The sequence below is a fragment of the Oncorhynchus keta genome, chromosome 2 (assembly GCF_023373465.1).
Source record: "Oncorhynchus keta strain PuntledgeMale-10-30-2019 chromosome 2, Oket_V2, whole genome shotgun sequence".
NCBI classification, from domain to species: Eukaryota; Metazoa; Chordata; class Actinopteri; order Salmoniformes; family Salmonidae; genus Oncorhynchus; species Oncorhynchus keta.
Genome location: NC_068422.1, coordinates 78,395,829 through 78,423,026, shown reverse-complemented (window position 1 = coordinate 78,423,026; position 27,198 = coordinate 78,395,829). Strand labels below are relative to the sequence as shown.

General features: G+C 42.0%; 2 protein-coding genes across 10 annotated transcripts in view; both read right to left on the bottom strand.

Annotated features, from left to right (window-relative positions):
* LOC118362652 (adenylate cyclase type 2) overlaps positions 1-15,635 on the bottom strand; it is a 74,012-nt gene extending 58,377 nt beyond the window's left edge. Inside the window, exon 1 of one of the 7 annotated variants that reach the window (XM_052484544.1) lies at positions 15,384-15,635. The gene's annotated coding sequence lies outside the window, so the exon portion shown is untranslated. Of the gene's footprint in view, positions 1-4,357; positions 4,631-4,750; positions 4,773-13,331; positions 13,448-13,759; positions 13,917-15,383 lie in introns of those variants that run through there. The other 6 variants (XM_052484492.1, XM_052484533.1, XM_052484497.1 and 3 more) reach the window with 6 other exon arrangements.
* Positions 15,636-19,635: 4,000 nt separating this feature from the next.
* The window catches only part of LOC118360750 (terminal nucleotidyltransferase 4B-like), a 28,624-nt gene continuing 21,061 nt past the window's right edge, over positions 19,636-27,198 (bottom strand). Inside the window, exons 4-12 of one of the 3 annotated variants that reach the window (XM_035740128.2) lie at positions 25,072-25,192; positions 23,878-23,985; positions 22,391-22,519; positions 21,988-22,198; positions 21,620-21,746; positions 21,396-21,499; positions 21,008-21,159; positions 20,724-20,867; positions 19,636-20,500 (exon numbers count right to left, since the gene is read on the bottom strand). In XM_035740128.2, coding sequence (XP_035596021.1) covers positions 20,339-20,500; positions 20,724-20,867; positions 21,008-21,159; positions 21,396-21,499; positions 21,620-21,746; positions 21,988-22,198; positions 22,391-22,519; positions 23,878-23,985; positions 25,072-25,192 — 1,258 coding nt within the window. In that variant the 3' untranslated portion in view covers positions 19,636-20,338. Of the gene's footprint in view, positions 20,501-20,723; positions 20,868-20,979; positions 21,160-21,395; positions 21,500-21,619; positions 21,747-21,987; positions 22,199-22,390; positions 22,520-23,877; positions 23,986-25,071; positions 25,193-27,198 lie in introns of those variants that run through there. The other 2 variants (XM_035740138.2, XM_035740148.2) reach the window with 2 other exon arrangements.

Here is a 27,198-nt window from a genome sequence, read left to right as displayed (position 1 = left end):
GAATGGAATTCTACAGTAATTCAATAAATTACATATTTTAAAAAGCATTTCTTTGTTGTAGTAGGGTCAATAACATTAGGTCCCCCAAAAAATATATTTTAAGGAATGTCATTTAGTCTTTTAAAATGGTCATGTTCACTTAATATAATTTAAAGTATGCATTAAGGTGTCTGTCAGTCATCTAGGGTTAATACATATAATTCATTTGAACCCAGGTCTGTTAAATGGACAGGGGGTTAGGGGTTACAGGAATGCTCAGCAGCATGTAAAATACGTAGGATTGAACAAACATTTTGTGATTTCTGACTTGTAACATCAGCAGCAGTCGAGGCAGTGACATGGGTGACTTGATTACAGAAAGGAGACGGACAGTGATGTCATTCAGGCATGGTGGCCTTTAAGTTGATCTCATAGGGCGTATAATGTCCGCTTTAAGATGTTCACCTGTAAGTGTTTTCTACAAGTCTTGAAAGAGGTGGTGCAGACTGCCTGTTTGCACAAATAGAAAAAGTAGTGTTCATTCTGAGCATACCGTGAAGGCCTGAGGCAGTGCTAAGAAGCTTTACTTCCAGTTGATGCCAAACATGTCAGTGCATTGATGTGTGTGTGAAAGGAGTGTGTGTAAATGGCAGCTTATGTGTGTATGCAGCATGGGGAGACTTTAAAAACTTAGTGACATGTGTAGTGGGGATTTGACAGCAGGGAGTGATCGTCGGTCACCCCGTATGCCAGAGAGCCAGAACACTCAACGCTAGTAGCAGCTGCTTGGCCCAACTCCAGTCCTCCAGACTCAGTCATTGAGGACCAGACCAGAGTCTACACACCCTCCGGGCAGGGCCGCAGAGCAGGGCCAGAGGACAGGGCTACAGAGGACAGGGCCACAGAGGACAGGGCCAGACAGCAACGGTTAAGCATCAGCCTCACCCAGTTACTGGAATTGTGATCCCCTGCTGATGACAATAGCTCCAAAAGACAACATTGGAGAGGGCAACTCTGCATGTGCCTTAAGTGTAGCAGAGAGCACGCACTGTTAGGTTCTCAATTACAGCTGTGCTGCGGAGAACAACCAACCAGACAGCAGGAGTGACGCAGGAGAAGCTCAGGGACCACAGGGAGCTCTCATTACCCTCACTGCCTTCTTTGAGGACTACTGTTTGGATGTGGATGGAGCTGGGAGAAGACTAATGCCTAATGCATCCCCCTTTCCTCACCATCCCCAATGTGCACGAGTCCTGTCATCATTGTTGATTAGGGCACAGCCTCTTTGTCTGTATCTGTGTCCTTCGTTGGGGCCTGCCCAGGGAATTATCACTAAACGTCCTGATCCTAGGATGGAGTTTTGTATCTACACTAATATATCCAGATTTCCTCTCAGGTCTTGAGACTTACACTACTTTGTCTCCTGTTGCCACGGAGACTCGCACAGCTCTCAATGCATCCCTTGTCTGTGCCAGCGGGTAACCCATATGTGCAGAGCTAGGGTTACAGTTTCTTTTTAAAGCTCCTCCTGTATTCACCAAGGAATGTGACCAAAAAGGACTCAGTCTAACAACCACACAGTCAGGAATGTCTGAAGCAACCAGCACCCTTCCTGGTGGAGAGTTTCCTACTGTGGTAGAGAGTTGAGCTAAAGGAGAGGCTACTGTCTATAGCTGGGTGTGTCTGGTGTACTAGGGACTGTGGTGGGGCTGGAGAATGGAGATGGCAGCCTACTCCTCTGCCTCAACACGAGTCATTGCCACATGCCATTACTCAGTGTTTCTCAGCCAAAACCATACAAGTGTGAAGTGTACACTCCAAGTGTTACTGCTAGTAGTGTACCATATCAACATGGTAATGACTCATTTCAGTGGTATGATCTTGACTGGGTGCTGTCAAATCACCACAGGATAGGAAACCAATGAAACATATTTCCAGGAAATAGGCAACAGTATATCAACGAGCAACCGAGCTGACTTTAGTCAGAGGGTGGAAGATAGTTCAGCCTGAACGCCACAGGAATTTCCTCCCTTCACTGGATTCCACAGCTCCATTGTCCAGAACCTTCACTGGTTCACTTACCAGCTGGTGTTAGAAAACTACAAAAACACACATGCCGACTTACTCTTTCACTACACAGATGTGTCCAATTAAAAACTGGACGCTGACATGAAAACGGCATAAAGAGCCATTATTCTATGCCAGGAGTATATAACTCTTACCCTACGAGGTCCGGAGCCTGCTGGTTTTCAATTCTACCTGAGAATTAAATGCACGCACCTGGTGTCCCAGTGCCTGATTAGAGGGAAATATTTTTTTTTAAAGCAGTGGAACAAGCTTCGAAGTCCAGATATTAAGTTGAGGGTTCTATGCCATTTAGCAGTTTCTCCTTTTTTAGAAAAAAAGGCATTATCCTACACACCAGAGCAGTAGCATACATTACTCTCGATACAGTTGTTATAGTCCTCTTTCCTAATTGTATCACCTCTCATAAGTACGGCTTGTTAGAAGTGAAAACCATGCCTATAGTAGGAGTGATGTCATGGAAAGACTGAGGTATGTAGGTACTGTATGAGTTGTAATAGCATGTGTATCTTACACCCCCCCCCCCCCCCCACCCATTTCGCTCTCAACCACCTGTGGATTACCCGGCAGTGGTTCTGACAGCATTTAAATGCCTCTAATATAAGAACATAGAAACCCAGACAACAGCATCAAGGCAACCAAGGTTGAGGAAATGTAATTTCCCCTTTCTCGGTCTCTAATTCTCTCTCTCTTTTTCCTCACAGTCACACACACACAGAGCACATTTAGGGAACTGATTAACCCCACTTATTGTTGCATTCAGAAGCAAACAACAGAGACATGGTTAAGTGTATTACAGAGTGGAAATGTCAATAAAGCCACTGATTCACATGCATAAATCAGCTAACAATGGGACAAATGGATCTCCAAATGAATCCTGATGACTTTTTCACACTGCATCCAAGCATGTGGGTCTACTTTTGCATCAAAATAGTCTTGCCAAGGCGAACCTTAGTCAACACCGTAGTCAACCACACACAGTCTCATTTCCTTAGCAACCGTGATTCATTTCCCTGACAACAGGGCAAGGACATGTTCATAAAGGGAAGCTTCAACAGCTGCAACAGTCAGTCAGCCTCAGTCTTTGACAAATTATGTTAGTGAAAGCAATGATTGATGTCATTTCCGGAGCACAAAATATATAAATTAATCTGTTTTCTGGATAACTCTGTTAGAAGCAGACTATGGTTTTGTATTCGACAAGGACCATGTCATTTTCAGTTCAGCCCTCCATGGTCAACTATTTGCAATAGGCTTAGAACTCCATAGGGTTACAATACGTTCATATATTGAAAAGGGGATTGACCATAGGCCAAGGGATTCTTTCACCAAAACAGCAAGGCCATTTCTATAGCTAAAGGTTGCTTTGTCAGCTGGAACAGGGTTTCCCAAACTCAGTCCTGCCCCTCCCTCCCTCCCTCCCCTGGGTGTACGTTTTTGGTTTTTGCCCTAGCACTACACAGCTGATTCAAATAACCAACTCATCATCAAGCTTTGATTATTTGAATCAGCTGTGTAGTGCTCGGGGGAACGAAAAGTGAACCCAGGGTGGGCCCCAGGACCGAGTTTGGGAAACCCTGAGCTGGAAGACAGAACATACTTAGTTGGCTTGATGAGTAATGTATTACATGAAGATGTTCCAATTCACCTCTGACCTCATCTGAAATCAATGCTCTTCTCTCCACTGTCAGGTAGAGGCCAGTGCATCACATACAATTGATGACAGTCCTGGTCCTTGTGTGACTGACAGCATGATAAAAGGATGATATGTGGGGTGGCGGCCACATCTAGAGGATCCAGTTGCTCGAAGGGCAAAACACAAAAGCATCCATTCGCTCACTGTGGTGCGGTCTTCTCAAAACAATAGACCAGCCAAAGTCCATCCAATCCCTGCATCCCTTCCTGCCTCCTCCAGTTTAGGGTCAGTGTGTTCCTCACTATTCAGCCAAACAGGTCCTCAACAACCTCTCTTCAAACAGAGACCCAATCATGAAAAATCAGTCATTAACTAACCGAGCACAATGAGGGTCTGTTGAACATGTTTCCAGTCTGCAACCGTCCCTCCAGCTACTGAAAACCTCTGTGGCATGCAAGAAATACCCATCCGAGAGAGAGCATACAGTACATCCGAACAATAAGAACAAATCATACATTACAGTCCAGGTCCACGACACAACCTGTAAGACATAACATTGCATCATTAGAATCACCTTGTAATAATGAGAGTTAGCATCTTTTACATTAGCAATGCATTGTACTTCCATATTAGCAAAGTATTCAGATAAACACTCACCAAACCAAGGACCGCACCCTCTAACCCTCTGTTCCAATAGGACAGTAATGGCGATGAAGTCACTCCACTTATTCATACTTATTTGTTCCAACTCAAAATGTCAACTCTGACTAATCCCCAAATGGCATTGTCTTTGATAAAAAGGACACCCAGCTAAAATACTGTCGCTAGGTGAGCTGTGAACAGCTTGGAATCGTCAAATGGCACTTATCCAGTTAGGGTGCTGTCATAGGCATAACACAACGTCCTTGAGCCGCAAGCATAAAGAACGCAAAAAAATAACGGGATCGAAAAAGAGAATAACACCCACACACAGAGACACACACCCACAATCATACGCTAGGCAGAAACACGCACACAGTGTAAACGCACACATTGACTCAGTCTACTTACACACATGCATCGAGTTGTCATCTCTAGAGCATATGCAGAAGTATTTGTAGCTAATTGCAAACACAAGCACACAGACTGTGGACTTTTATCCATCGCAACATCTAGGGAGTGTGAGTTCACGTTGGAATGTTTTATTGCCCAGCCCCATGATGGTGGATTCTGATGAGTGGTTTCACAAGGGCTACCAGTGGTTTCCTGGAAATGGAACAATTAACCGGACAATAACGTGAAGAGCACTTTCTCCACTGATGGGATGGAGTACTCTAAGCACCACATCACTATAACACCCATCCACTTCAAACGGGAGAAACAAATGTGCCCTTGCAACAAAGACCCATTTATGTTAGTTTACAAAAATTATGATATGGTCAAATATCACATTTTTGGAATGTGTATACCACATAAAGTCTCATTATTGAAAGACTGAAAGAGAAATGTGACGACACAATTATGTATGCAAGTTTTTAATTTCATACATCCTTGCCATACTTCTTATGTATGCACATATGGTTTTTAGTCTATAGGATTCAAATAGGCCTATACGCCCCCAAGGCAGTCTCACTGAGTCTTCTCAGCTCTTCAGAAGAGACTGCCGGTGCTCAGAACTGCAGCCCGGGACAGAGAGGCTCAAGGTAATACTAGCTGGATGAAATCTGTATATACTGCTATATTGCATATTTCAATGCTACACACTGACATCCAAACATATTGGAGCTTAAAACAAGCATTTTGATGCATCTGCAAATCTGTGTACGCAACAAATAAACTTTGATTTGATCTGGCACATGCAAACTAATCTGGTCATGACTTGTTTGACAGTGTTGAAAGAAAGCACATTCTTAGAGTGTGGGTCTGCTTTAGGGGAATTTAACTAATCTACAATGCCGTCGGAAAATACTCCTTTAATTATCCACAGTTTGTTACGCTACAGCCTTATTCTAAAATGTATTCAATTGTTTTTTCTCCCTCATCAATCTACACACAATACCCCATAATGACAAAGCAAAAACAGGTTTAGACAATTTTGCTAAAAAAAAACAGAAATATCACATTTACACAAGTATTCAGTCCTTTGTTGAAACAATTTTGGCAGCGAACACAGCGTTGAGTCTTCTTGGGTATGATGCTACAAGCCTGGCACATCTGTATTTGGTGAGTTTCTCCCATTCTTCTCTGCAGATCCTCTCAAGCTCTGTCAGGTTGGATGGGAAGCGTTGCTGCACAGCTATATTCAGGTCTCTCCGGTGATGTCCGATCAGGTTCAAGTACGGGCTCTGGCTCGGCCACTCAAGGACAATCAGAGACTTGTCCCGAAGCCACTCCTGAGTTGTCTTGGCTGTGTGCTTAGGGTCGTAGTCCTATTGGAAGGTGAACCCTTGCCCCAGTCTGAGGTCCTGAGCACTCTGGAGCAGGTTCATCAAGGATCTCTCTGTACTTTGCTCCGTTCATCTTTCCCTCGATCCTGACTAGTCTCCCGGTTCCTGCTGCTGAAAAACATCCCCACAGCATGATGCTACCACCACCATGCATCACCGTAGGGATGGTGCCAGATTTCCTCCAGACGTGACGCTTGGCATTCAGGCCAAAGAGTTTAATCTTGGTTTCATCAGGCCAGAGAATCTTGTTTCTCATTGTCTGAGTCTTGAGGTGCCTTTTGGCAAACTCTAAGCGGGCTGTTATGTGCCTTTTACTAAAGAGTGGCTTCCATCTTGCCACTATACCATAAAGGCCTGACTGGTGGAGTGCTGCAGAGATGGTTGTCCTTCTGGGAGGTTCTCCTATCTCCTCAGAGGAACTCGAGAGCGCTGTCATAGTGACCATCGGGTTCTTGGTCACCTCCCTGATTAAGGGCCTCCTCCCCCGATTGATCAGTTTGGCCGGGCAGCCTGCTCTAGGTAGTCTTGGTGGTTACAAACTACTTCCATTTAAGAATGATGGAGGCCACGGTGTTCTTGGGGACCTTCCATGCTAAAGAAAAAACCATTTGTACCCTTCCCAAGATCTGTGCCTCGAAACAATCCTGTCTCGGAGCTCTACGGTTAATTCCTTTCGACCTCATGGCTTGGTTTTTGCTCTGACCCTCACTGTCAACTGTGGGACCTGATATATATTTAAAAAAATATATATATATATATATATATATATATATATATTTTTTTTTTTTTTTTAAAATATATATCAGGTCCCACAGTTGACAGTGAGGGTCAGAGCAAAATATATATATATATTTCACCTTTATTTAACCAGGTAGGCTAGTTGAGAACAAGTTCTCATTTACAACTGCGACCTGGCCAAGATAAAGCATAGCAGTGTGAACAGACAGCAACACAGAGTTACACATGGAGTAAATAAATAAACAAGTCAATAACACAGTAGAAAAAAAAAGAAAAAGAGTCTATATACATTGTGTGCAAAAGGCATGAGGAGGTAGGCGAATAATTACAATTTATCAGATTAACACTGGAGTGATAAATGATCAGATGGTCATGTGCAGGTAGAGATACTGGTGTGCAAAAGAGCAGAAAAGTAAATAAATAAAAACAGTATGGGGATGAGGTAGGTAAATTGGGTGGGCTATTTACTGATGGATTATGTACAGCTGAAGCGATCGGTTAGATGTGTGTGCCTTTCCAAATCATGTCCAATCAATTGAATTTACCACAAGTGGACTCCAATCGAGTTGTAGAAACATCTCAAGGATGACCAATGGAAACAGGATGCATCTTAACGCAATTTTGAGTCTCATAGCAAAGGGTCTGAATACTTACAGTTGAAGTCAGAAGTTTACATACACCTTAGCCAAATACATTTGAACTTAGTTTCACAATCCCTGACATTTAATCCTCGTACAAATTCCCTGTTTGAAGTCAGTTAGGATCACCACTATTTTAAGAATGTGAAATGTCAGAGTAATAGTAGAGAGAATGATTTATTTCAGCTTTTATTTCTTTCATCACATTCGCAGTGGGTCAGAAGTTTACATACACTCACTGCGTATTTGGTAGCATTGCCTTTAAATTGGTTAACTTGGGGCAAACGTTTTGGGTAGCCTTCCACAAGCTTCCCAAAATAAATTGGGTACATTTTGGCCCATTCCTCCTGACAGAGCTGGAGTAACTGAGTCAGGTTTGTAGATCTCCTTGCTCGCACACGCTTTTTCAGTTCTGCCCACAAATGTTCTATAGGATTGAGGTCAGGGCTTTGTGATGGCCACTCCAATACCTTGACTTTGTTGTCGTTAAGCCATTTTGCCACAACTTTGGAAGTATGCTTGGAGTCATTGTCCATTTGGAAGACCCATTTGCAACCAAGCTTGAACTTCCTGACTGATGTCTTGAGATGTTGCTTCAATATATCCACCTAATTTTCCTACCTCATGGTGGCATCTATTTTGTGAACTGCACCAGTCCCTCCTGCAGCAAAGCACCCCCACAACATGATGCTGCCACCCCGTGCTTCATGATTGAGATGGTGTTCTTCGGCTTGCAAGCATTCGCCTTTCTCCTCCAAACATAACAATGGTCATTATGACCAAACAGTTCTATTTTTGTTAAATCAGACCAGAGGAAATTTCTCCAAAAAGTACTATCTTTGGCCCAATGTGCAGTTGCAAACCGTAGTCTGGCTTTTTAAATTATGGATTTGGAGCAGTGGCTTCTTCATTGCGGAGCGGCCTTTCAGGTTATGTTGATAGAGGGCTTGTTTTACTGTGGAAAAACATACTTTTGTACCTGTTTCCTCCAGCATCTTCACAAGGTGCTTTGCTGTTGTTCTGGGATTGATTTGCACTTTTCGCAAAAAAGTGTGTTTATCTCTAGGAGACAGAACACGTCTCCTTCCTGAGTGGCATGACGGCTGCGTGGTCCCATGGTGTTTATACTTGCGTACTATTGTTTGTACAGATGAACGTGGTATCTTCAGGCATTTGGAAATTGCTCCCAAGGATGAACCAGACTTGTGGAGGTCTACAATTTTTCTACAATTTCCCCATGATGTCAGGCAAAGAGGCACTGAGTTTGAAGGTCGGCCTTGAAATACATCCACAGGTACACCTTCAATTGACTCAAATTATGTAAATTAGCCTATCAGAAGCTTCTAAAGCCAAAACATAATTTTCTGGAATTTCCAAGCTGTTTAAAGGCAGTCAACTAAGTGTATGTAAACTTCTGACCCCCTGGAATTGTGATACAGTGAATTATAAATGAAATAATCTGTCTGTAAACAATTGTTGGAAAAATTACTTGTGTCATGCACAAAGTAGATGTCCTATCAGACTTCCCAAAACTATATTTGTTAACAAGAAATGTGTGGAGTGGTTGAAAAACTAGTTTTAATGACGCCAACCTAAGTGTATGTAAACTTCCAACTTCAACTGTATGTAAATAAGGTATTTATGTTTTTATGTTTAATACATTTGCAGAAATTTCTAAAAAACGGTTTTCATTTTGTCATGATGTGTAGATTGCTAAGGATTTTTATTTATTTCATCCATTTTAGAATAAGGCTGTAACTTATCATAATGTGGAAAAAGTCAAGGGGTTTAAATACTTTCTGAAGGCACTGTAAACTGAACTATAAATGCAACATGCACACAATTTCAGAGATTTTGCTGAGTTGCAGTTCATAGAAGGAAATCAATCAAATTAAATAAATTCATTAGGCCCTAATCTATGGTTTTCACATGACTGGGCAGGGGCACAGCCATGGGTGGGCATAGGCCCACCCACTTGGGAGCCAGGCCCAGCTAATCAGACTGAGTGTTTCCACATAAAAGGGCTTTATTACAAACATAAATGCACCATAGTAGAGAAATTAACATTAAATTCTCTGGAAACATCTATGGTGGACATTCCTGCAGTCAGCATGCCAATTGCATGCTCCCTCAAAACTTGAGACATCTGTAGCATTGTGTTGCATGACAAAACTAGAGTGGCCTTTAATTGTCCCCAGCACAATGTGCTCCTGTGTAATGATCATGCTGTTTAATAAGATTCTCTATATGCCACACCTGTCTGGTGGGTGGATTATCTTGGCAAAGGAGAAATTCTCACTAACAGGGATGTAAACAAATATGTGCACAAAATGAGAGAAATAAGCTTTTTGTGCATATGGAACATTTCTGGGATCTTTTATTTCAGCTCATGAAACATGGGACCAACACTTTAAATGTTCCATTTATATTTTTGTTCAGTGTACTGCCAATGTCCTTTCGAGGAAATCTAACACTATATTATTGACAGACTCCGAAAGTTGAGTCATTTTTGACAGTTAAAAAGACCACATAACTTGTCTGTCCTGAGGTAAACTAATGGGTCACAGCTCCCTCAGACTTGTCCATCAGCGTGTGAGAGAACAGAGATGACATTCAGACAAAGCCTGGTGTCTGACATTCCTCCATTACATGACACTCAGCAACTCCTTATATACAGACTTCTCGTATGGCTCCAGGCAATTAGCCAGACCACCTGGTCAGAGGTTAGTCCTAGGGTCTGTACCTAGGGTCTGTTTTGTTCACATCAAGAGATGTTGTCAACAACTTTTCATTTGACATGGGGGAAATTAGCTTGTTTGATTTGAGTTTGGTGTGGTGGTGATTAGTGCACTCATCAATGATTATCCAAGTCGACTACTGGAGTAACAGGGAAAATCATATGACAACCAAACTTAGCTGCCATACCCCCGTACTGCACAACCTAAGCGTATGCTGGGAATAGTGGAAGGAGGTCAAGCCTTCCATCTAGTTTCCCTCCTCTATGTTGCAACAATTGCATCCAGTAATTCTCCAACAATTGCATCTAGTAATTCTCCAATCTGCTAACAGTGGTCTGGTAATCATCATTTAAATGAGGTGTGAAGACTGCCTGCCTGGCTGGCTACTAAGGCTGGGTAGGTAGTGGCACACCTCACAAAAGGCAGCACACAACCAAACTCTGCTGACTGCAGGTGTTCTGGGCTGTAATAAGAGTGTCATTGCCTGTAGAGTAGCTGACTGAGGAAGAGAGGTAGTAAGACTTGAAATCATTATAGAGTAGCAGACTAGAGGCTCAGTCTGTCCTGATGCAACAACAACTGTGATAATGGCAGGCTGAGTCAGACAGGCGGCCAACTGTCTGTTGTGTCCTGCCTCTTGGCTGAGAAATATCCTAGTCAGTGTGCCAGCTCACAGTATGCCAGTAATGATACAATTATTAAACAAATGTTTGCAATGGGTCCCATGTGGCTAAGTTGGTAGAGCATGGCGCTTGCAAAGCCAGGGTTGTGGGTTTGATTCCCACGGGGGACCAGTACAGAAAATGTATGCACTAACTACTTACTGAAAGTAGCTCTGGATAAGAGCGTCTGGTACAATGACCAAAATGTTTTCATAATATACAGTATTATTGTTAGCTGGACTAATTTGTATATAAAGGGCATACCTTCAAATCTAAATAAAACAAATAACACTTGATGTACATAATGATACAACTTCAACAGGTCAACAGTGACGTGTTGTGACCTACAGGTAATGTGATTGTTTCCATTGAATCAAAGTCAACCCTCCCACAGAACACATTACATTAGTGCATGTCTGTGACAAAGGTAAATTGTCAAGTTGGGCCTTTTATAACAGAAGAGTTAAGAACAGCCTAAGATTAGTATGTAGATGATCATATAGAATGGTCTCTTTTATCCTTTAGCTGCTTCGGAGGAACTTTGCTCGCAATAATGTCGTCCTCATGCCCATCTTTTTCAGGGGGTAAACTTCCTATGCTTACAGAACACAAAAGAGGCGGATATCCTGGGAGTGACAACAGGGGGACTTCACCCAAAAGGTCATGTCCACCCAATGCTCCTTTGACCTCAGCGCTATGTTGAAGAGAACAGGTATGCTGAACACGACTTGCCAAGCGGCACACTACAAATAGATCAAACACGTTCTGGGTTAAAGCATTCAACAGCAATGGAAAGCTAAATGCACAAGTTATAGCCTATATCCAACCCCCTCCTAAATCATTATTTTACAACCAGACATAACATAGAGAGGAATAAATCCTCTACCAAAACAACAATACGTCCGCTACATAAATGTCATTACTCACCTAGAAAGTGTGTTTTGAATGAATTAACTCATTGTTTTAGTCAATTTTCATATCTCACTGAGAGTGCATAACATTTGTCAGTCTGTGTTGCATGCACATAGTATGATCATGATGGGTGGGTGGTTGTGGTGAGGGCTGTGAGGACAGCAGGATTAGTAGAAGGCCTTGGCTGGAGACCCTGCAGTCAAGGTTAATTAGTCATATTAGTCCTCATTGTGTGTTCCCAGGGATTAGCACACTGGCCACACTGAAGCCTCCTCATGTCAACGGGGGGGCACAAATTCTTCCCCAGGAGATAGAGGAAGGAAGTCTTTTGCACTAGGGAGATGTAGATCTGTCTGGACCCCACCAGAAACACAGCGATAAGAGAGAGGATCAGGCTGGGGCCAGCCAAATCATCATCATGCCAGTATCTGCTCTGAGGCTGAACTTTCATTATTTTATAAATTGAAACACACAAAGTAAACTCTCTGTGAAACACTGATGTACGGAAGCAGAGGGAGCACTAAAGCAAATGGAGCATTTGAAACACTCAGGGGTTCCAGGAGGTGGAGGAGCGGCACTAGTCTTCCACACAGGAGAGCTAGTAGTGGAGAGTGTGTGTACATGTTGGTGGCTCTGACAGATTGTGGCGACCCCCGTTCTCAAGAGACACTGCAAACAGACACTTTCACTTCCTGTTGTAACTGCCTGTATATCTTCACTGTCTGTACTGTCTTTACCACCAATGGAAAGATGTTGAATTCAACATGGCGCAGCATACAGCATGTTCCTCATCGTGTCTTCACCCATACTGTAGGTTCCATGACCCAGTTGAATATAATTCTTCCTCCGATCCAGTGGAATCAACAGCCGAACTCTTAAATATATTTCTCCCCCTTGAAAATCAGGCCCCTAAAAGGATTTTAGGATTTTAGGAAAGTTAATAATTGCTGACAAATCAGAATATTTGCCTGCAATATGGTCCGGCACGCAAACAAACAGGGTGAGACAGAGACATACAGGACAAACACCCCACGATGTAGGAAAAACAACTGAGGCAAAACAATGATTAGAGATTCAACACAAAACTCTCAATGAGGATGGAGAACCTGGCATCTGTCCAGCCAGTGTAGACGTGTTCTTCAGTGTAGTACTGAGGCCTGCTCTGCTCCGCTCCAACTAGTCAAACTGTCAAATCTATCAAAAGTACCAGCCTTTCCATAACTACCGAGTCAAAATGACAATGGGTTAGTGATGTAATCAGCCAAATGATACACATAGCATATACAAAGCCCAATGTATGCACTGGTGACATCTATATGCAGATGGTTCTTCTTTGCTAGTGCAGGCGGAGCTGTTTGACATAAGAGATATTGAAATGGCTTCAATAAGCCCAGAACACAACTTGCCAAGCGGCACACTACAAATAAATCATTTTTTACAACCAGACATACCATAGAGAGGAATAAATCCTCTACCAAAACAAACAATACATCTGCTACATAAATGTCATTACTCACCTAGAAAGTGTGTTTTGAATAAATCAACTCATTGTTTTAGTCAGCACGCAGTTTTATATTATATGCAATTCACCACACAAGGGAAATGACGCGGACTGAGGATGGTGCTGTTGGCGTTGTGCCAATGCCCCATTCTGACCCAAGTTGAAGGCACTACAGTCTGCAGTGGCCAGCTGTTACACCCAGCTGTGTGGCAAAGGATGAGACACGTTCACTGTAACTTGCATAAGCCTGTTTAAATCCACATTCATACATAGCCAGTTGTTTTTTTCCAATTTAATTATATGGGGGGAAAATATGTCAGCGCTCCTTATTGTTTACCGAATAAGATTGCATGATGATAGCAGCATTCATGCTGTCCATAACCGGAACAGTATATTGTTCTTTAAGATTTTATATAACAGGTAAACACCCATTTTGCTCTTTACCTGTGAAATCACCACTGAAGGTCAAGCCAAAAACCATTCCTCACAAATCGAAAGCTCTTGTAGACCAGAATATTTGATCTGCGCTGAGTTCATTACTGGTCTGTCTGCTACAGTGACAGTTCATCAGAGCACAAACAAAGATATTACTTAGCCCGGTTTCTAGACCAAGCATGTTACCGGTATTGCAAGGCTGATTAGCTAGGATAAACAGGTGTGAAACACAGACTGAACGTGCAACGCGAGAACAACATGGAATCCATGTTTGGTTTTTCTTTGGAGGAAGAGCTGGTAGCGTCTAACAATTGGATTTAATTATTTCCTGGGCACCGTTCGCCGATGCATTCCGAATCAGAACTATCTGACCAAAGCGTTGCCAAACAGGCACATGTCGGTAAACGCGTCACACAGTGGTATAGTGTTCTACTGCTCGGTCTAGACTCCTCGGTCTACAAATGTGGGTTAGGAAATGCCCAATTTATGCCCCCAGTAAATGTAATCTTTAAACTAGGCTCTTTTCCAGAAAAATAAACCTTGCTCAATCTCATGAATACAATTTTTGGTAGCCTACTAAGAGGGAGAACCTCAGATGTTCTTTTTCATTCTTTCAACAATTTTTATGAGTCAAATACAGTAATACTCTCCGATTTTGAGGCCATAAGGGGCAAATCAATGCACACCACTCACTGTATTTCTAATTGTAACATATGGTATTATTATGTGACGAAACACACGCGGCTTTCAGATTCCCTGTTTTTGTATGGAATAAGCAGAAGATTTATCATGTTTATCTCCCATGGGCAGACCACTGAGAAACAAAGAGAACCTGATTAGCTGAAAGGGTAAATATCAGGGGATAAACCCTTGAAATAAAATTCTTAAACGAGATACTGCTGCATATTTAAAAACATAACCTTTATTATTTCTTAATGGGATCGTTTTTAGATGGACATGTCACAGACACTACAGATCTGGTTCTCTATATTTTGATAAATATGCCTATAATTATTATTATATAGGCTACCATTGTGCAGATCAGAAACTGATTTTAGGTTGAGTAGATTATTAGATGTGTCCTTAGGCAAATATTTTTTTATAATGCGCTACAATACAAAAAGGTAGGTCCCCACTTATTTAAGAGGACAAGGTAAAGTTGATTCAACGGTCTTCAAACGAGATACACTTTTATTAGTTTCTGTTCTTTAGACCAGGCATGCCCAATTCCGGTCCTGGGGGCCGAAACACTTATGTTTTTTGTTTCTACCTGGTAGTTAAATTGTACTCAGCTGGTGTCCCAGGTCTGAATGAGTCCATGATTGGGAGGATAAAAACCAGAAGTGTTTCGGCCCATTAAGGCCGGAATTGGGCAGCCCTGCACGAGACCGACTGGTTACCCCCTACAATGTACTACCTCTCTACTTAGTACTTACGTAAAGCGAAGGTGAGACTGCGATATGTAGTGGGATTCGTAGGCTACATTAAAACCAACATTGTAACACGTATAGACAACATACTTTGAAATGTGCAACTTTTTACACTGGGGTAGCGCACCACAAAAATAAAATTCATCTCAGTAGTTTACATCGTAGTAACACTAGCGCAAACCCAAATTAAGAATGCGTTTTACCTGTTGTAGGCAAACGTATACCGGTTGTCTCCAAATATAGAATGAACGTATTCTAGAGACGAGTTCGTGGTGGACGAATTATTCTCTTGTCCACTCTGCAAGTTTAGTTCCACCGCGAGCGAAATGTTCTCTGGGTCCCCGTGTGCATTCTGCGTGCGCTCTTGAGGACTTGCTTTTGAATGCGGAAAAGATGATCATCAAGTAGCTACGATGTACTCACACCCACATTTAAGAGTGAACAGAAGATAGTTATCGGTTTTGCCAAAGCCATTCCACTCTCAGGTATTAACTGATTGTTAGGCGTTTATGAGTTGCACAATTATGTAACAACTGGGGGAATATGAATCAAATCCGTCTCACTGTGTGAAATACAGCTCATCATGGTAGTGAGGGACATCTGCCAGTCTACATAGCAGCATTGCACTTTGTCTTCTGTGCTGTGTGAACACGTTCCCAATAAAATAAATCTACTTAAACCACTAGATAAAGAAAGCAACACCTATCAGGGTAGACATGTCCTGTGTTTATACATGCAAGCCCAGTTACACCCCCCCCCCACACACACACACTAATTGGCCTTCTGACAAATCATCTTTTCACATCAATATTTTTTTCAATTATGATCAGATTAGTGAACAAACTTATCAGAATTGTGCTGCCTGTGTAAACACAGCCCACATGTCTCCCCAGATTGGTGTTGCTTGCATGATTTTGTCTTTACATCTATTCCGTTACCCTTCCTCCCTGTTAGGGGTGCAGGAATGACACCAGGGAGCAGCAATATACCTTAAAAAGAACATTCACCAGGAGTTTCAATTATTGTACTGTGGATTTTATTGCATGGATTTGAATAGCTGTATTAACTACAATTGGGATGAGTCGATACAGTTTTGTTGAAGTATTTGCAGTGAGAAGATATGATTACAGATTGTGATGGCACAGATGACTTGTGTTCCCTAAGTGTCAAATCAAATTCACAGATTAGCCGATATATACTGCATTTAGGCCCAAACTGTACTTTCCCAGGACAATATTTAACCATCTAAAAATGACCAAATATGTTGTCTAACATATTTGCTAAAATTAAGACTTTCCTATGTGTATAATTGTAATTACAGCCAGTGGATCATGGTTCCCAACCCTGGTCCTTTAGTACCCCTAACATTATTGTAACCCTGGTCCTTTAGTACTCCTAACAGTATTGTAATCCTGGTCCTTTAGTACTCCTAACAGTATTGTAATCCTGGTCCTTTAGTACCCCTAACAGTATTGTAATCCTGGTCCTTTAGTACCCCTAACAGTATTGTAATCCTGGTCCTTTAGTACCCCTAACCGTATTGTAATCCTGGTCCTTTAGTACCCCTAACAGTATTGTAATCCTGGTCCTTTAGTACCCCTAACAGTATTGTAATCCTGGTCCTTTAGTACTCCTAACAGTATTGTAATCCTGGTCCTTTAGTACCCCTAACAGTATTGTAATCCTGGTCCTTTAGTACCCCTAACAGTATTGTAATCCTGGTCCTTTAGTACCCCTAACAGTATTGTAATCCTGGTCCTTTAGTACCCCTAACAGTATTGTAATCCTGGTCCTTTAGTACTCCTAACAGTATTGTAACCCTGGTCCTTTAGTACTCCTAACAGTATTGTAATCCTGGTCCTTTAGTACTCCTAACAGTATTGTAATCCTGGTCCTTTAGTACTCCTAACAGTATTGTAATCCTGGTCCTTTAGTACCCCTAACAGTATTGTAACCCTGGACAAGCACACCTGATTCAACTAATCGTCAGGCAGGTAGCCTAGTGGTTAGTGTTGAGCCAGTAACTGAAAGGTTGCTGGATCAAATCCACGAGCTCACAAGGTAAAAAATTATAATTGGTCGTTCTGCCCCTGAGCAAGGCAGTTAACCCACTGTTCCTCAGATGCCGAAGATGTGGATGTCAATTATGGAAGCCCCCCGCACCCCTGAGGGGTTGGGTTAAATGTGGAAGACACATTTCAGTTGAATGAATTGTTGTACAACTGACTAGGTATCCCCCTTTCCCATCAAGCCCTCAATGAGTTGTTTGTCAAGGGCTACAACAAAACGGTGTACTGTTGGGGATCCTCGAGGACCAAGGTTGGGAAACAGTGCTTAGCTCGTGCACACACAGTGCATTCGAAAATGATTTTCCACATTTTGTTACAGCCTTATTCTAAAAAATCTACACACAATACCACAATAACAAAGCAAAACAGACCCTTTGCTTTGAGACCCAAAATTGAGCTCAGGTGCATCCTGTTTCCATTGATCATCCATATTTCTACAACTTGACTGGAGTCCACCTGTGAGGTGGACCATGAGGTCAAAGGAATTGTCCATAGAGCTCAGAGACAGGACTGTGTCAAGGGTACAAACATTATTTTTGTTCAGCATTGAATGTCCCCAAGAACATAGTGGCCTCCTTCATTCTTAAATGGAAGAAGTTTGGAACCACCAAGTCTCTTCCTAGAGCTGGCCGCCCAACCAAACGGAGCAATCGGGAGAAGTGCCTTACTCAGGGAGGTGACCAAGAACCCGATGGTCACTCTGACAGAGCTCTCGAGTTCCTCTGTGTAGATGGGAGAACCTTCCAGAAGTCTACAACACTCCACCAATCAGGCCTTTATGGTAGAGTGGCCAGACGGAAGCCACTCCTCAGTAAAGGGCACATGATAGCCCGCTTGGAGTTTTCCAAAAGGCACCTCAAGGACTAGATAAACAAGATTCTCTGGTCTGATGAAACCAATATTGAACTCTTTGGCCTGAATGCCAAGCGTCACGTCTGGAAGAAACCTGGCACCCTCCCTATGGTGAAGCATGGTGGTGGCAGCATCATGCTGTGGGGATGTTTTTCAGCAGCAGGGACTGGGAGACTAGTCAGGCTCGAGGGAAAGATTAACAGAGCAAAGAACAGAAAGATCCTCGATGAACCTGCTCCAGAGCACTCAGGACCTCAAACGGGGGCGAAGGTTCACTTTCCAACAGGACCCTAAGCACACAGCCAAGACAACATAGGAGTGGCCTCGGGACAAGTCTCTGAATGTCTTTTGAGTGACCAGGCCAGAGCCCAGACTTGAACCCGATCGAACATCTCTGCACAGACCTGAAAATAGCTGTGCAGCTACGCTCCCCATCCAACCTGACAGCGCCTGAGGACCTGCAAAGAAGAAATGGGAGAAACTACCCAAATACAGGTGTGCATACCCAAGACTCAAGGCTGTAAATCGCTGCCAAAAGTACTTCAACAAAAGTACTGAATAAAGGGTCTGAATACTTATGGAAATGTTATTTCAGTTTTTGCTTTGTCATTATGAGTTGTGTGTAGACTTGGGGGGCAATTTATTACATTTTAGAATAAGGCTGTAATGTAACAATGTGGATAAAGTCAAGGGATTGAATGCTTGACTGTAAGATGCTGAAAATGTATAAATGCAGTATGCAGGTGCCAGTTGTGAAAAAGGAGTTGAGTAATGCCACCATCTACAGGCCAGTTGTGAAAAAGGAGTTGAGTAATGCCACCATCTACAGGCCAGTTGTGAAAAAGGAGTTGAGTAATGCCACCATCTACAGGTCAGTTGTGGAACTGCAATCAGAGGTTGCCATAGCGGACATTTCAGCAAGGGGTTGTTGACATTATATTCTGAACAAAAACAAAACCAACCAAAACCTCAGCTCCCTTTTGAAGTAGACCAGCCACATATTAAAACAAAATGGCCCATGACTCATAAAATGGTTTCCAAACTAACTTGGTCACTCATCACTGAAAGGGAAAACATCAACATTGGTACTGTACCTGACCAATTATACTTCCACTAGTCCCATCCAAATATGTGACACAAGAGTCTCTAGTGTTAATACGCATAACGTGTATAGTAACTATATATTCATATAACAATAAATACATGGGAGAATATTACCTCCCACACCTATGGATCTTTGACATATATTGTAGACTTTTTCTAAAATCATTATGTCCTCTAACTGTAATTCTATGAGTCTGGGAAAACTAAAAACATGCTGGTGTATAGAGCTGTGTGTATGAATGAGTGATTTGTCCCCAGCCAACCAGTAATCCATTGGGCTGTGTGCGCATTACCTGACACTGTTAACACTCTGTCCGTGCATCCCAAATGGCACCCTAATTCCCTATTTAGTGAAAGTAGTGTACTATATAGGGAAGGGGGTATAATTTGGAAAGAAGCCTGTCAAACACATTCAGAGAGAGCAGCCAAGTAGAAATAGAATGCTGATGATTTTATGTTGGCAATGAAACACAAACCTGCCACTACTCACGATTAGCAGGCAAATGTGTACATCTACATTTGCCTTGAATCAGTATTATCCTGTAAAAAGTACATTTGTGATCATTTTTACCCAAAAAGATTTTTCCACATGTTTCTTTTTGTACAAATCTTTGTATAATCTGCTGACACAACCAAAAAATATCCTTCCATCAACAAAAACATTAAGTCATCGTCTCTACTTACAGATTGCATTTTGAGGTTGTCTGTCAATCTGTGTACATTTTTCTTCTTCAATATAATATTTTGTACATTTGTTATTTGTGTATTTTATTATTTAAAAAAAAAACTTTTCTTGCTGAAGTATGTTCGCCAGCCAAGTTCCAGGTATTGCGCAGTCCACATGACTTTCCAGACACTTATTCCTCAAACACCAGATGGCGCTATGGTAAAAGGCAAGATTTGTAGGTACTGGAAGTGGTGTGTAGCTCCACTGTAGAACGTAGGAAGAAAATACACATTTCTTTCTAGAACTAAGCCCCAGCATTTCCCATCTCTTTTTTTGGGTTATTTTTCAGCTATAAAAAGATGCATGTCGCTTCAGAGAAGGAAGATCCTTAATACTCCTCAGTCAGTACGTGGTCTGGCAGCAGAAGTGGGACAGTCAGTCTGTCACAGAGCAGACCAAGACAGTCCTATCTGCAGAGGTCCTGGGCCTCTGAGTGCTGCTGAGGTTTCCTCTTCTTGCTGTTGCCCTGGTAGTGTGGCTTGCTGCTCGGGTGGCTCTTGATGTTGGATGAGGACGAGTTCTGCTGGACGTGGTGGGTGTTTTTACTGGACGAGCGGAACAACCTGGCCTGGGAAACAAGACAGACACACACCTAGTTAGATCAGTAGATAGATGAATGAAAGTAAACATATCACTGGTAGGCCTATATGTGCCATTGAAATGTAAAATCTAAAAGGTTATCTATGTACCGACAGTGTTGTAATGCTCAGGTCATAAAAGTTCAAGGCATTTGTAGGTACAGTAACAGAGTTTTTCAGTGGTTGACTTTGGCTTCGTCAAGCTGACCCTACCTTGCCCCCCTTGTTGTCAGTAGGAGTGCTGGTGGTGTGGCTCTGTGTTCTGTGATTGGTCACGCCACCTGAGGATTCTCTGTGGGCGCTGGAGCCCCGTCCAGGCAGTTGCTTCACTGTCTTACAGGGCGTCCCGTCAGAATCCTGGAGACAACCAATCACAACTCAGTAAATCAGGTCAGCAACCAATGGGTGCATTGCAATAAATGTAGTGTTAAGAGTTGACTTCCTCAGATAGTAGTTTTAGTGTGCACACATGGTGTGTTTGTGTAACAAAACTCAACGTCGCTGGAACTGGATACCGTGGAGGATGAGGATGACACTAATGAGGAGGAGTTGGAAGAGGACTTGCTGCGAGATGCAGTCACCTCCTCCGTCAGGTTGTTGTTGCACTCGTCCAGCTGCTGAGGCTTCACTAACAGTGTGACATCATTTCCTACAACAGCAGCACATGGACAAACAGTGGTAAGACAATGTGTTTTAGATCGACTAAATAGCAGTCGCACTTCACTGATCTACAAATCACCTTGGATCCCAAACTACTTAAAACATAATAAAGATGACCAATTTTGAACCTTGCCTTATTGAAACTGATCCCCTCAAACACACTGACTATCACCTCGTTAGATCTGAGACCATGTCTAGACTCACAGTAGTACTGTGAAAACATACCATTCAGGGTAGGTTCATTCTGAGACTGTGGTCCCCAGAGCTTGGTGATCCAGTCCCTGTATTCAGCCACTTCCTGGGTCACCCGAATTATTCTGCCAAGTATACTGGAGGAAAGAAAATAGGACATATTGCAAATATCAACAGAGTATTTAGTAAATAATAGCTGCCAAAGAATGTGAGAGCTGTCGTTGGTTAAAGCGAGCCCTAGCTCACCATCTCCTTACCTCTCACACTCGTTGTTTGGGTAGTACTTGGCGATGGGCGATACGGCGTGGTTGAGCACTACGTAGGCATAGTCAAAGGCCTGCTTCACCTGCAACACACCGTATGAGCTGCGGCCAACGTCGTTATCTGCAGGAGGCAAGAGGCATGCTTAGATCATCTCTATTTGGGAAGAGACTGATTTCAGACACTGTCTAATATTTCACCCTTTGCTATGGGCACCTGGGACCTCTAGCTGTCTTATTCATGGCCGTTAAAGTGTGTGATAGATTCTTAGGTTCAGTGTTATCAGTAGTTGACTGATGTCACAGTGCTAAAATTAGGTATCACCTGTGCAAGTGTTCCCATGCTGAACGGAAGGCATTGTTACCTGGTGCTAGGGGGTCTTCAATGAAGAGCATGGAGGGCCTGTAGAGGTCAGTGTTCTTCTGAAACTCATCTTTGGCCACATAGCTACCACCATCTTTGATCCGGATGCCCGTCTTCAGGTAGTTGAAGTGGCGCCCATAGAGCTCAAAGAACTCTATAAGGAGAACGCCCACGTTGGCATTGGGGCTGCAGGCATCTTCTCTGTAGTGAAGCTGAAATACAAGGGCACAGGATAAGAGGTCAATTGCATAGAAGAACAAGCCAAATCATCTTAGTTCACTGAATGAGAAAGACTTAAAATGTGTCAAAAGTCTATTATGGACAGTAAATTATTCTAATGTTAGATGCGATCTATCCTGCACTGTGTGTGTGGGCTACTTGAGAGAATAGCAGAAGTCTCTCACCTGCAGGAAGCTGACAGCCATAAGGAAAAGGCTGTAGGAGCCGATCCCTCCAGTGAAAACCTCATTCAGATCCCTCTGGAGCAGGAACTGCTTCAGCACCAGAACCAACTTCGGAAGCACTGGGTATTTCTTATGGACAAAAGAAACCCATGGTTATAGTGCCCTCGAGAGGGGAATGTCTCAGACTAGGACATTGGGTATGGCTGGATTGAGGGACTGAGGAGACGTAGTTAAGTGTATTAGCTACCATCACCTCCGTCAGAACCCCAAAAAACCTGACATAAATATACAACTTTTATTTTACCAGGTAGGCCAGTTGAGAACAAGTTCTCATTTACAACTGCGACCTGGCCAAGATACAGCAAAGCAGAGCGACAAAAACACAGTTACACATGGGATAAACAAATGTACAGTCAATAACACAATAGAAAAATCTGCATACAGTGTGTGCAAATTAAGTAAGGAGGGAAATAGGCCAATAGTGGCAAAGTAATTACAATTTAGCAATTTACACTGGAGTGATATGTGTAGATGAGGATGTGCAAGTAGAAATACTGGTGTGCAAAAGAGCAGAAAAACAAAAACAAATATGGGGATGAGGTAGGTAGTTGGTTGGATGGGCTATTTCAGGATAGGCTGTGTAGAGCTGCAGCGATCGGTAAGCAGCTCTGACAGCTGACACTTAAAGTTAGAGAGGCAGATATAAGTCTCCAACTTCAGTGATTTTTGAAATTTGTTCCAGTCATTGGCAGCAGAGAACTGGAAGGAAAGGCAGCCAAAAGGGAGTGTTGTCTTTGGGGATGACCCGAGAAATATACCTGCTGGAACGCGTGCTACGGGTGGGTAATGCTATGGTGACCAGTGAGCTGAGATAAGGCCGGGCTTTACCTAGCAAAGACTTATAGATGACCTGGAGCCAGTGGGTTTGGCAACAATAATGTGGCTAGGATCAGCCAACGAGAGCATACAGGTCACAATGGTGGGTAGTATATGGGGCTTTGGTGACTAAACAGATGGCACTGCGATAGACTGCATGCAATTTGCTGAGTAGTGTTGGATGCTATTTTGTAAATGAAATCGCCAAAGTCAATGATCGGCAGGATAGTCAGTTTTACGAGGGTATGTTTGGCAGCATGAGAGAAGGATGCTTTGTTGTGAAATAGGAAGCCGATTCTAGATGCTTAATGTGAGTCTGGAAAGAGAGTTTACAACCTAGCCAGACACCTAGGTATTTAAATTTGTCCACATATTCTAAGTCAGATTCGTCCAGAGTAGTGATGCTTGTGTTGGGCTGGCGGGTGCGGGCAGCGATCGGTTGAAAATCATGCATTTCGTTTTACTAGCATTAAAGTGCAGTTAGAGGCCACGGAAGGAGTGTTGTACAACAATCTATGCTTGCTAACTGTCAAGCCTGTTTCATCAGCTAGCTCTTTTACCGGACTGCATTACGTAATGTATCCTGAATAAGAGATGCCTGCTTCACTCACTTTTTTGTAGTCTTTGATGAGAAGGGCAGCTTTGACTCCGTTCTTCACATTGAAGCTGATGTCCACCTTCACCTCTGTGCGGAAGTCTGTCAACTTGATGATGGGTACCTGGAACATAGTGATGAGGATGGATTTACACATACAGTCACTGGAGGCAATGACACACTGCAGTTAGTATGCATGCAGAACATGCAGATGACTCAACACTATACACGTCAGCTACCACAGTGACTGAAATGACTGCAACATTTAACAAAGAGCTTGTTGACAATTAATAAGTTAGTCCTAAATATTTCAAAAACTAAAAGCATTGTATTTGGGACAAATCATTCATTAAACCCTAGAACAAATATTGTAATGAATAATGTGGTAATTGAGAAGGTTGAGGAAACTAAACTGCTTGGAGTAAGCCTGGATTGTAAACTGTCATGGTCAAAACATATTGACACAACAGTAGCTAAGATGGGGAGTAGTCTGTCCATAATAAAGCGCTTCTCTGCATTCTTAACAGCACTATCAACTAGGCAGGTCCTACAGGCCCTAGTTTGGTCGCACCTGGACTACTGTTCAGTCGTGTGGTCAGGTAACACAAAGAGGGACTTGGGATTGAAATTGGCTCAGAACAGGGCAGCACGGCTGGCCCTTGGATGTACACAGAGAGCTTACATTATAATGTGGAGGAGAGATTGACTTCGTCATTACTTGTATTTGTGATAAGTATTAACATATTGAATGCACAGAGCTGACACCCATGCATACCCCACAAGTCATGCCACCAGAGGTCTCTTCACAGTCCCCAAGTCCAGAACAGACTATGGGAGGCACACAGTACTACATAGAGCCATGACTACATGGAACTATTCCACATCAAGTAATTTATGCAAGCAGTAAAATTAAAAAACAGATTTTAAAAAATACACCTTACCGAACAGCGGGGACTGTGAAGCAACACAAGGCAGAGATGCATGCATACACACACATGATAACATATGCACTATACACACACAGGTACAGATGGTTTTTGTGTTGTAGATATATGTGGTAGTAGAGTAAGAGCTTGAGGGCACACACTAAATATGTAGTGAAATTTGTTGCAAATGTATTGTAATGTTTAAAAAAATGTATAACTGCCTTCATTTTGCTGGACCACAGAAAGAGTAGCTGCTGCCATAATTAATACAAATACAAACATACCGTGGCCTTGTCCAGCACTTTGATGGAGTTCTCGTCAGTCACGTTTTTCTTCCGCAGGGCCTCTTCCAGGGTCCAAAGGGGCAGGTTTTCCCAGTTCCCAAACACCACCAGATCGATGTCACTAGGAAGTGGAGTAAGTAGTAGAGGTCAGAGCAACATCACATTCGGATCTGAAGAGAGGACTCTCCAGTTCACTTTCACACACAGCTTATTGTCACTAATCCAGAGTCCCCAGTTACAGTGTGTGTGTGTGTGTGTGTGTGTGTGTCGTCGGAGCGGAGAGCAGTCTGGCTCGTCAAGAAACAAGGTTAAAAAAGGCTTTGGATCAGCAGCGATAAATGACCACAGCCTTAATCCCAAAAAACAAAGGCAAATAATTATACCATGGCCAGCCACATCACTCTTTCTCCATATAACCACTCACAAAGGGGTGAATTCTGAACACAGTTAAACGTGCGTAAATGTATAATTATTATCTTTTTATGCACTTCTCTCTATGCGTATGTATTTTGACCTTGAACTTAAAGGAAAACTCCACCCAAAAACAATATTTTGGTATTTGTTTCATTAGTCCATTGCTGATATAGTCCCAAAATGTTTAGCATGTCAGAATTCAAGTTTAAGATGTATAACTTAAAACATACATAAATACAGCCGGTATGATCCATTTTGCATTATATGATGCAAAACACAAATCATATTGACATTAAGCGAATGAATAAGGCATGTCTGAATACCAAATACAGCTTAGTGTGTAGGAAAGGCATGCGTAGAAAAGGCCTAAGAGCTTACAAAGTTGACACAGACGTCAGTTAAACATCTAGTCAACTAAGGTAAATTAAATGTGAAATCAACAAAAACATTCACCAGTCATCGGATCTTGTTTAAAAAATACATTTCTATGGGCCTCCCGAGTGGTGCAGTGGTCTAAGGCACTGCATCGCAGTGCTCGCTGTGGCATTAGAAATCCTGGTTCGAATCCAGGCTCTGTTGCAGCCGGCTGCACCCGGGAGACCCATGGGGTGGCGCACAATTGGCCCAGCGTCGTCCGGGTTATATTTACATATATACATACATATACATATATATATATTTATATACATATATATATATACATATATATTTATATATATATATAAATATATATATATATAAATATATATATATAAATATATAAATATGTATATGTATATGATATAAATATATGTATATGTATATAAATATGTATATATATATATAATTATATATATATATATATATATATATATATATATATATATTATATATATTATATATATTATATTATTATATATAAATATAATAATGACAATTACAACAATACTGAACGAACAATGAATACTTATTTTAACTTAATATAATACAACAATAAAATCTATTTAGTCTCAAATAAATAATGAAACATTTAATTCAAGTTCAATTTGGTTTAAATAATGCAAAAACAAAGTGTTGGAGAAAGTAAAAGTGCAATATGTGCCATGTAAGAAAGCTAACGTTTTAGTTCCTTGCTCAGAACATATGAAAGCTGGTGGTTCCTTTTAACATGAGTCTTCAATATTCCCAGGTAAGAAGTTTTAGGTTGTAGTTATTATAGGACTATTTCTCTCTGTACCATTTGTATTTCATATACATTTGACTATTGGATGTTCTTATAGGCACTATAGTATTGCCAGCCTAATCTCAGGAGTTGATAGGCTTGAAGTCATAAACAGTGCAATGCTTGAAGCATTGCGAAGAGCTGCTGGCAAAATGCAGGAAAGTGCTGTTTGAATGAATGCTTACAAGCCTGCTGCTACCTTCCACCGCTCAGTCAGACTGCTCTATCAAATCATAGACTTAATTATAATAACACATAAATACACGCCGTAGGTCATTAATATGGTCAAATCCAGAAACTATCATTTCAAAAACAAAACGTTTATTCTTTCAGTGAAATATGGAACCGTTCCATATTTTATCTAATGGGTGGCATCCATCAGTCTAAATACTGCTGTTACATTGCACAACCTTCAATGTTATGTCATAATTATGTACAAACTGGCATTTTAGTTCGCAACAAGCCAGGCGGCCCAAACTGTTGCATATACCCCGACTCTGCGTGCAATGAAC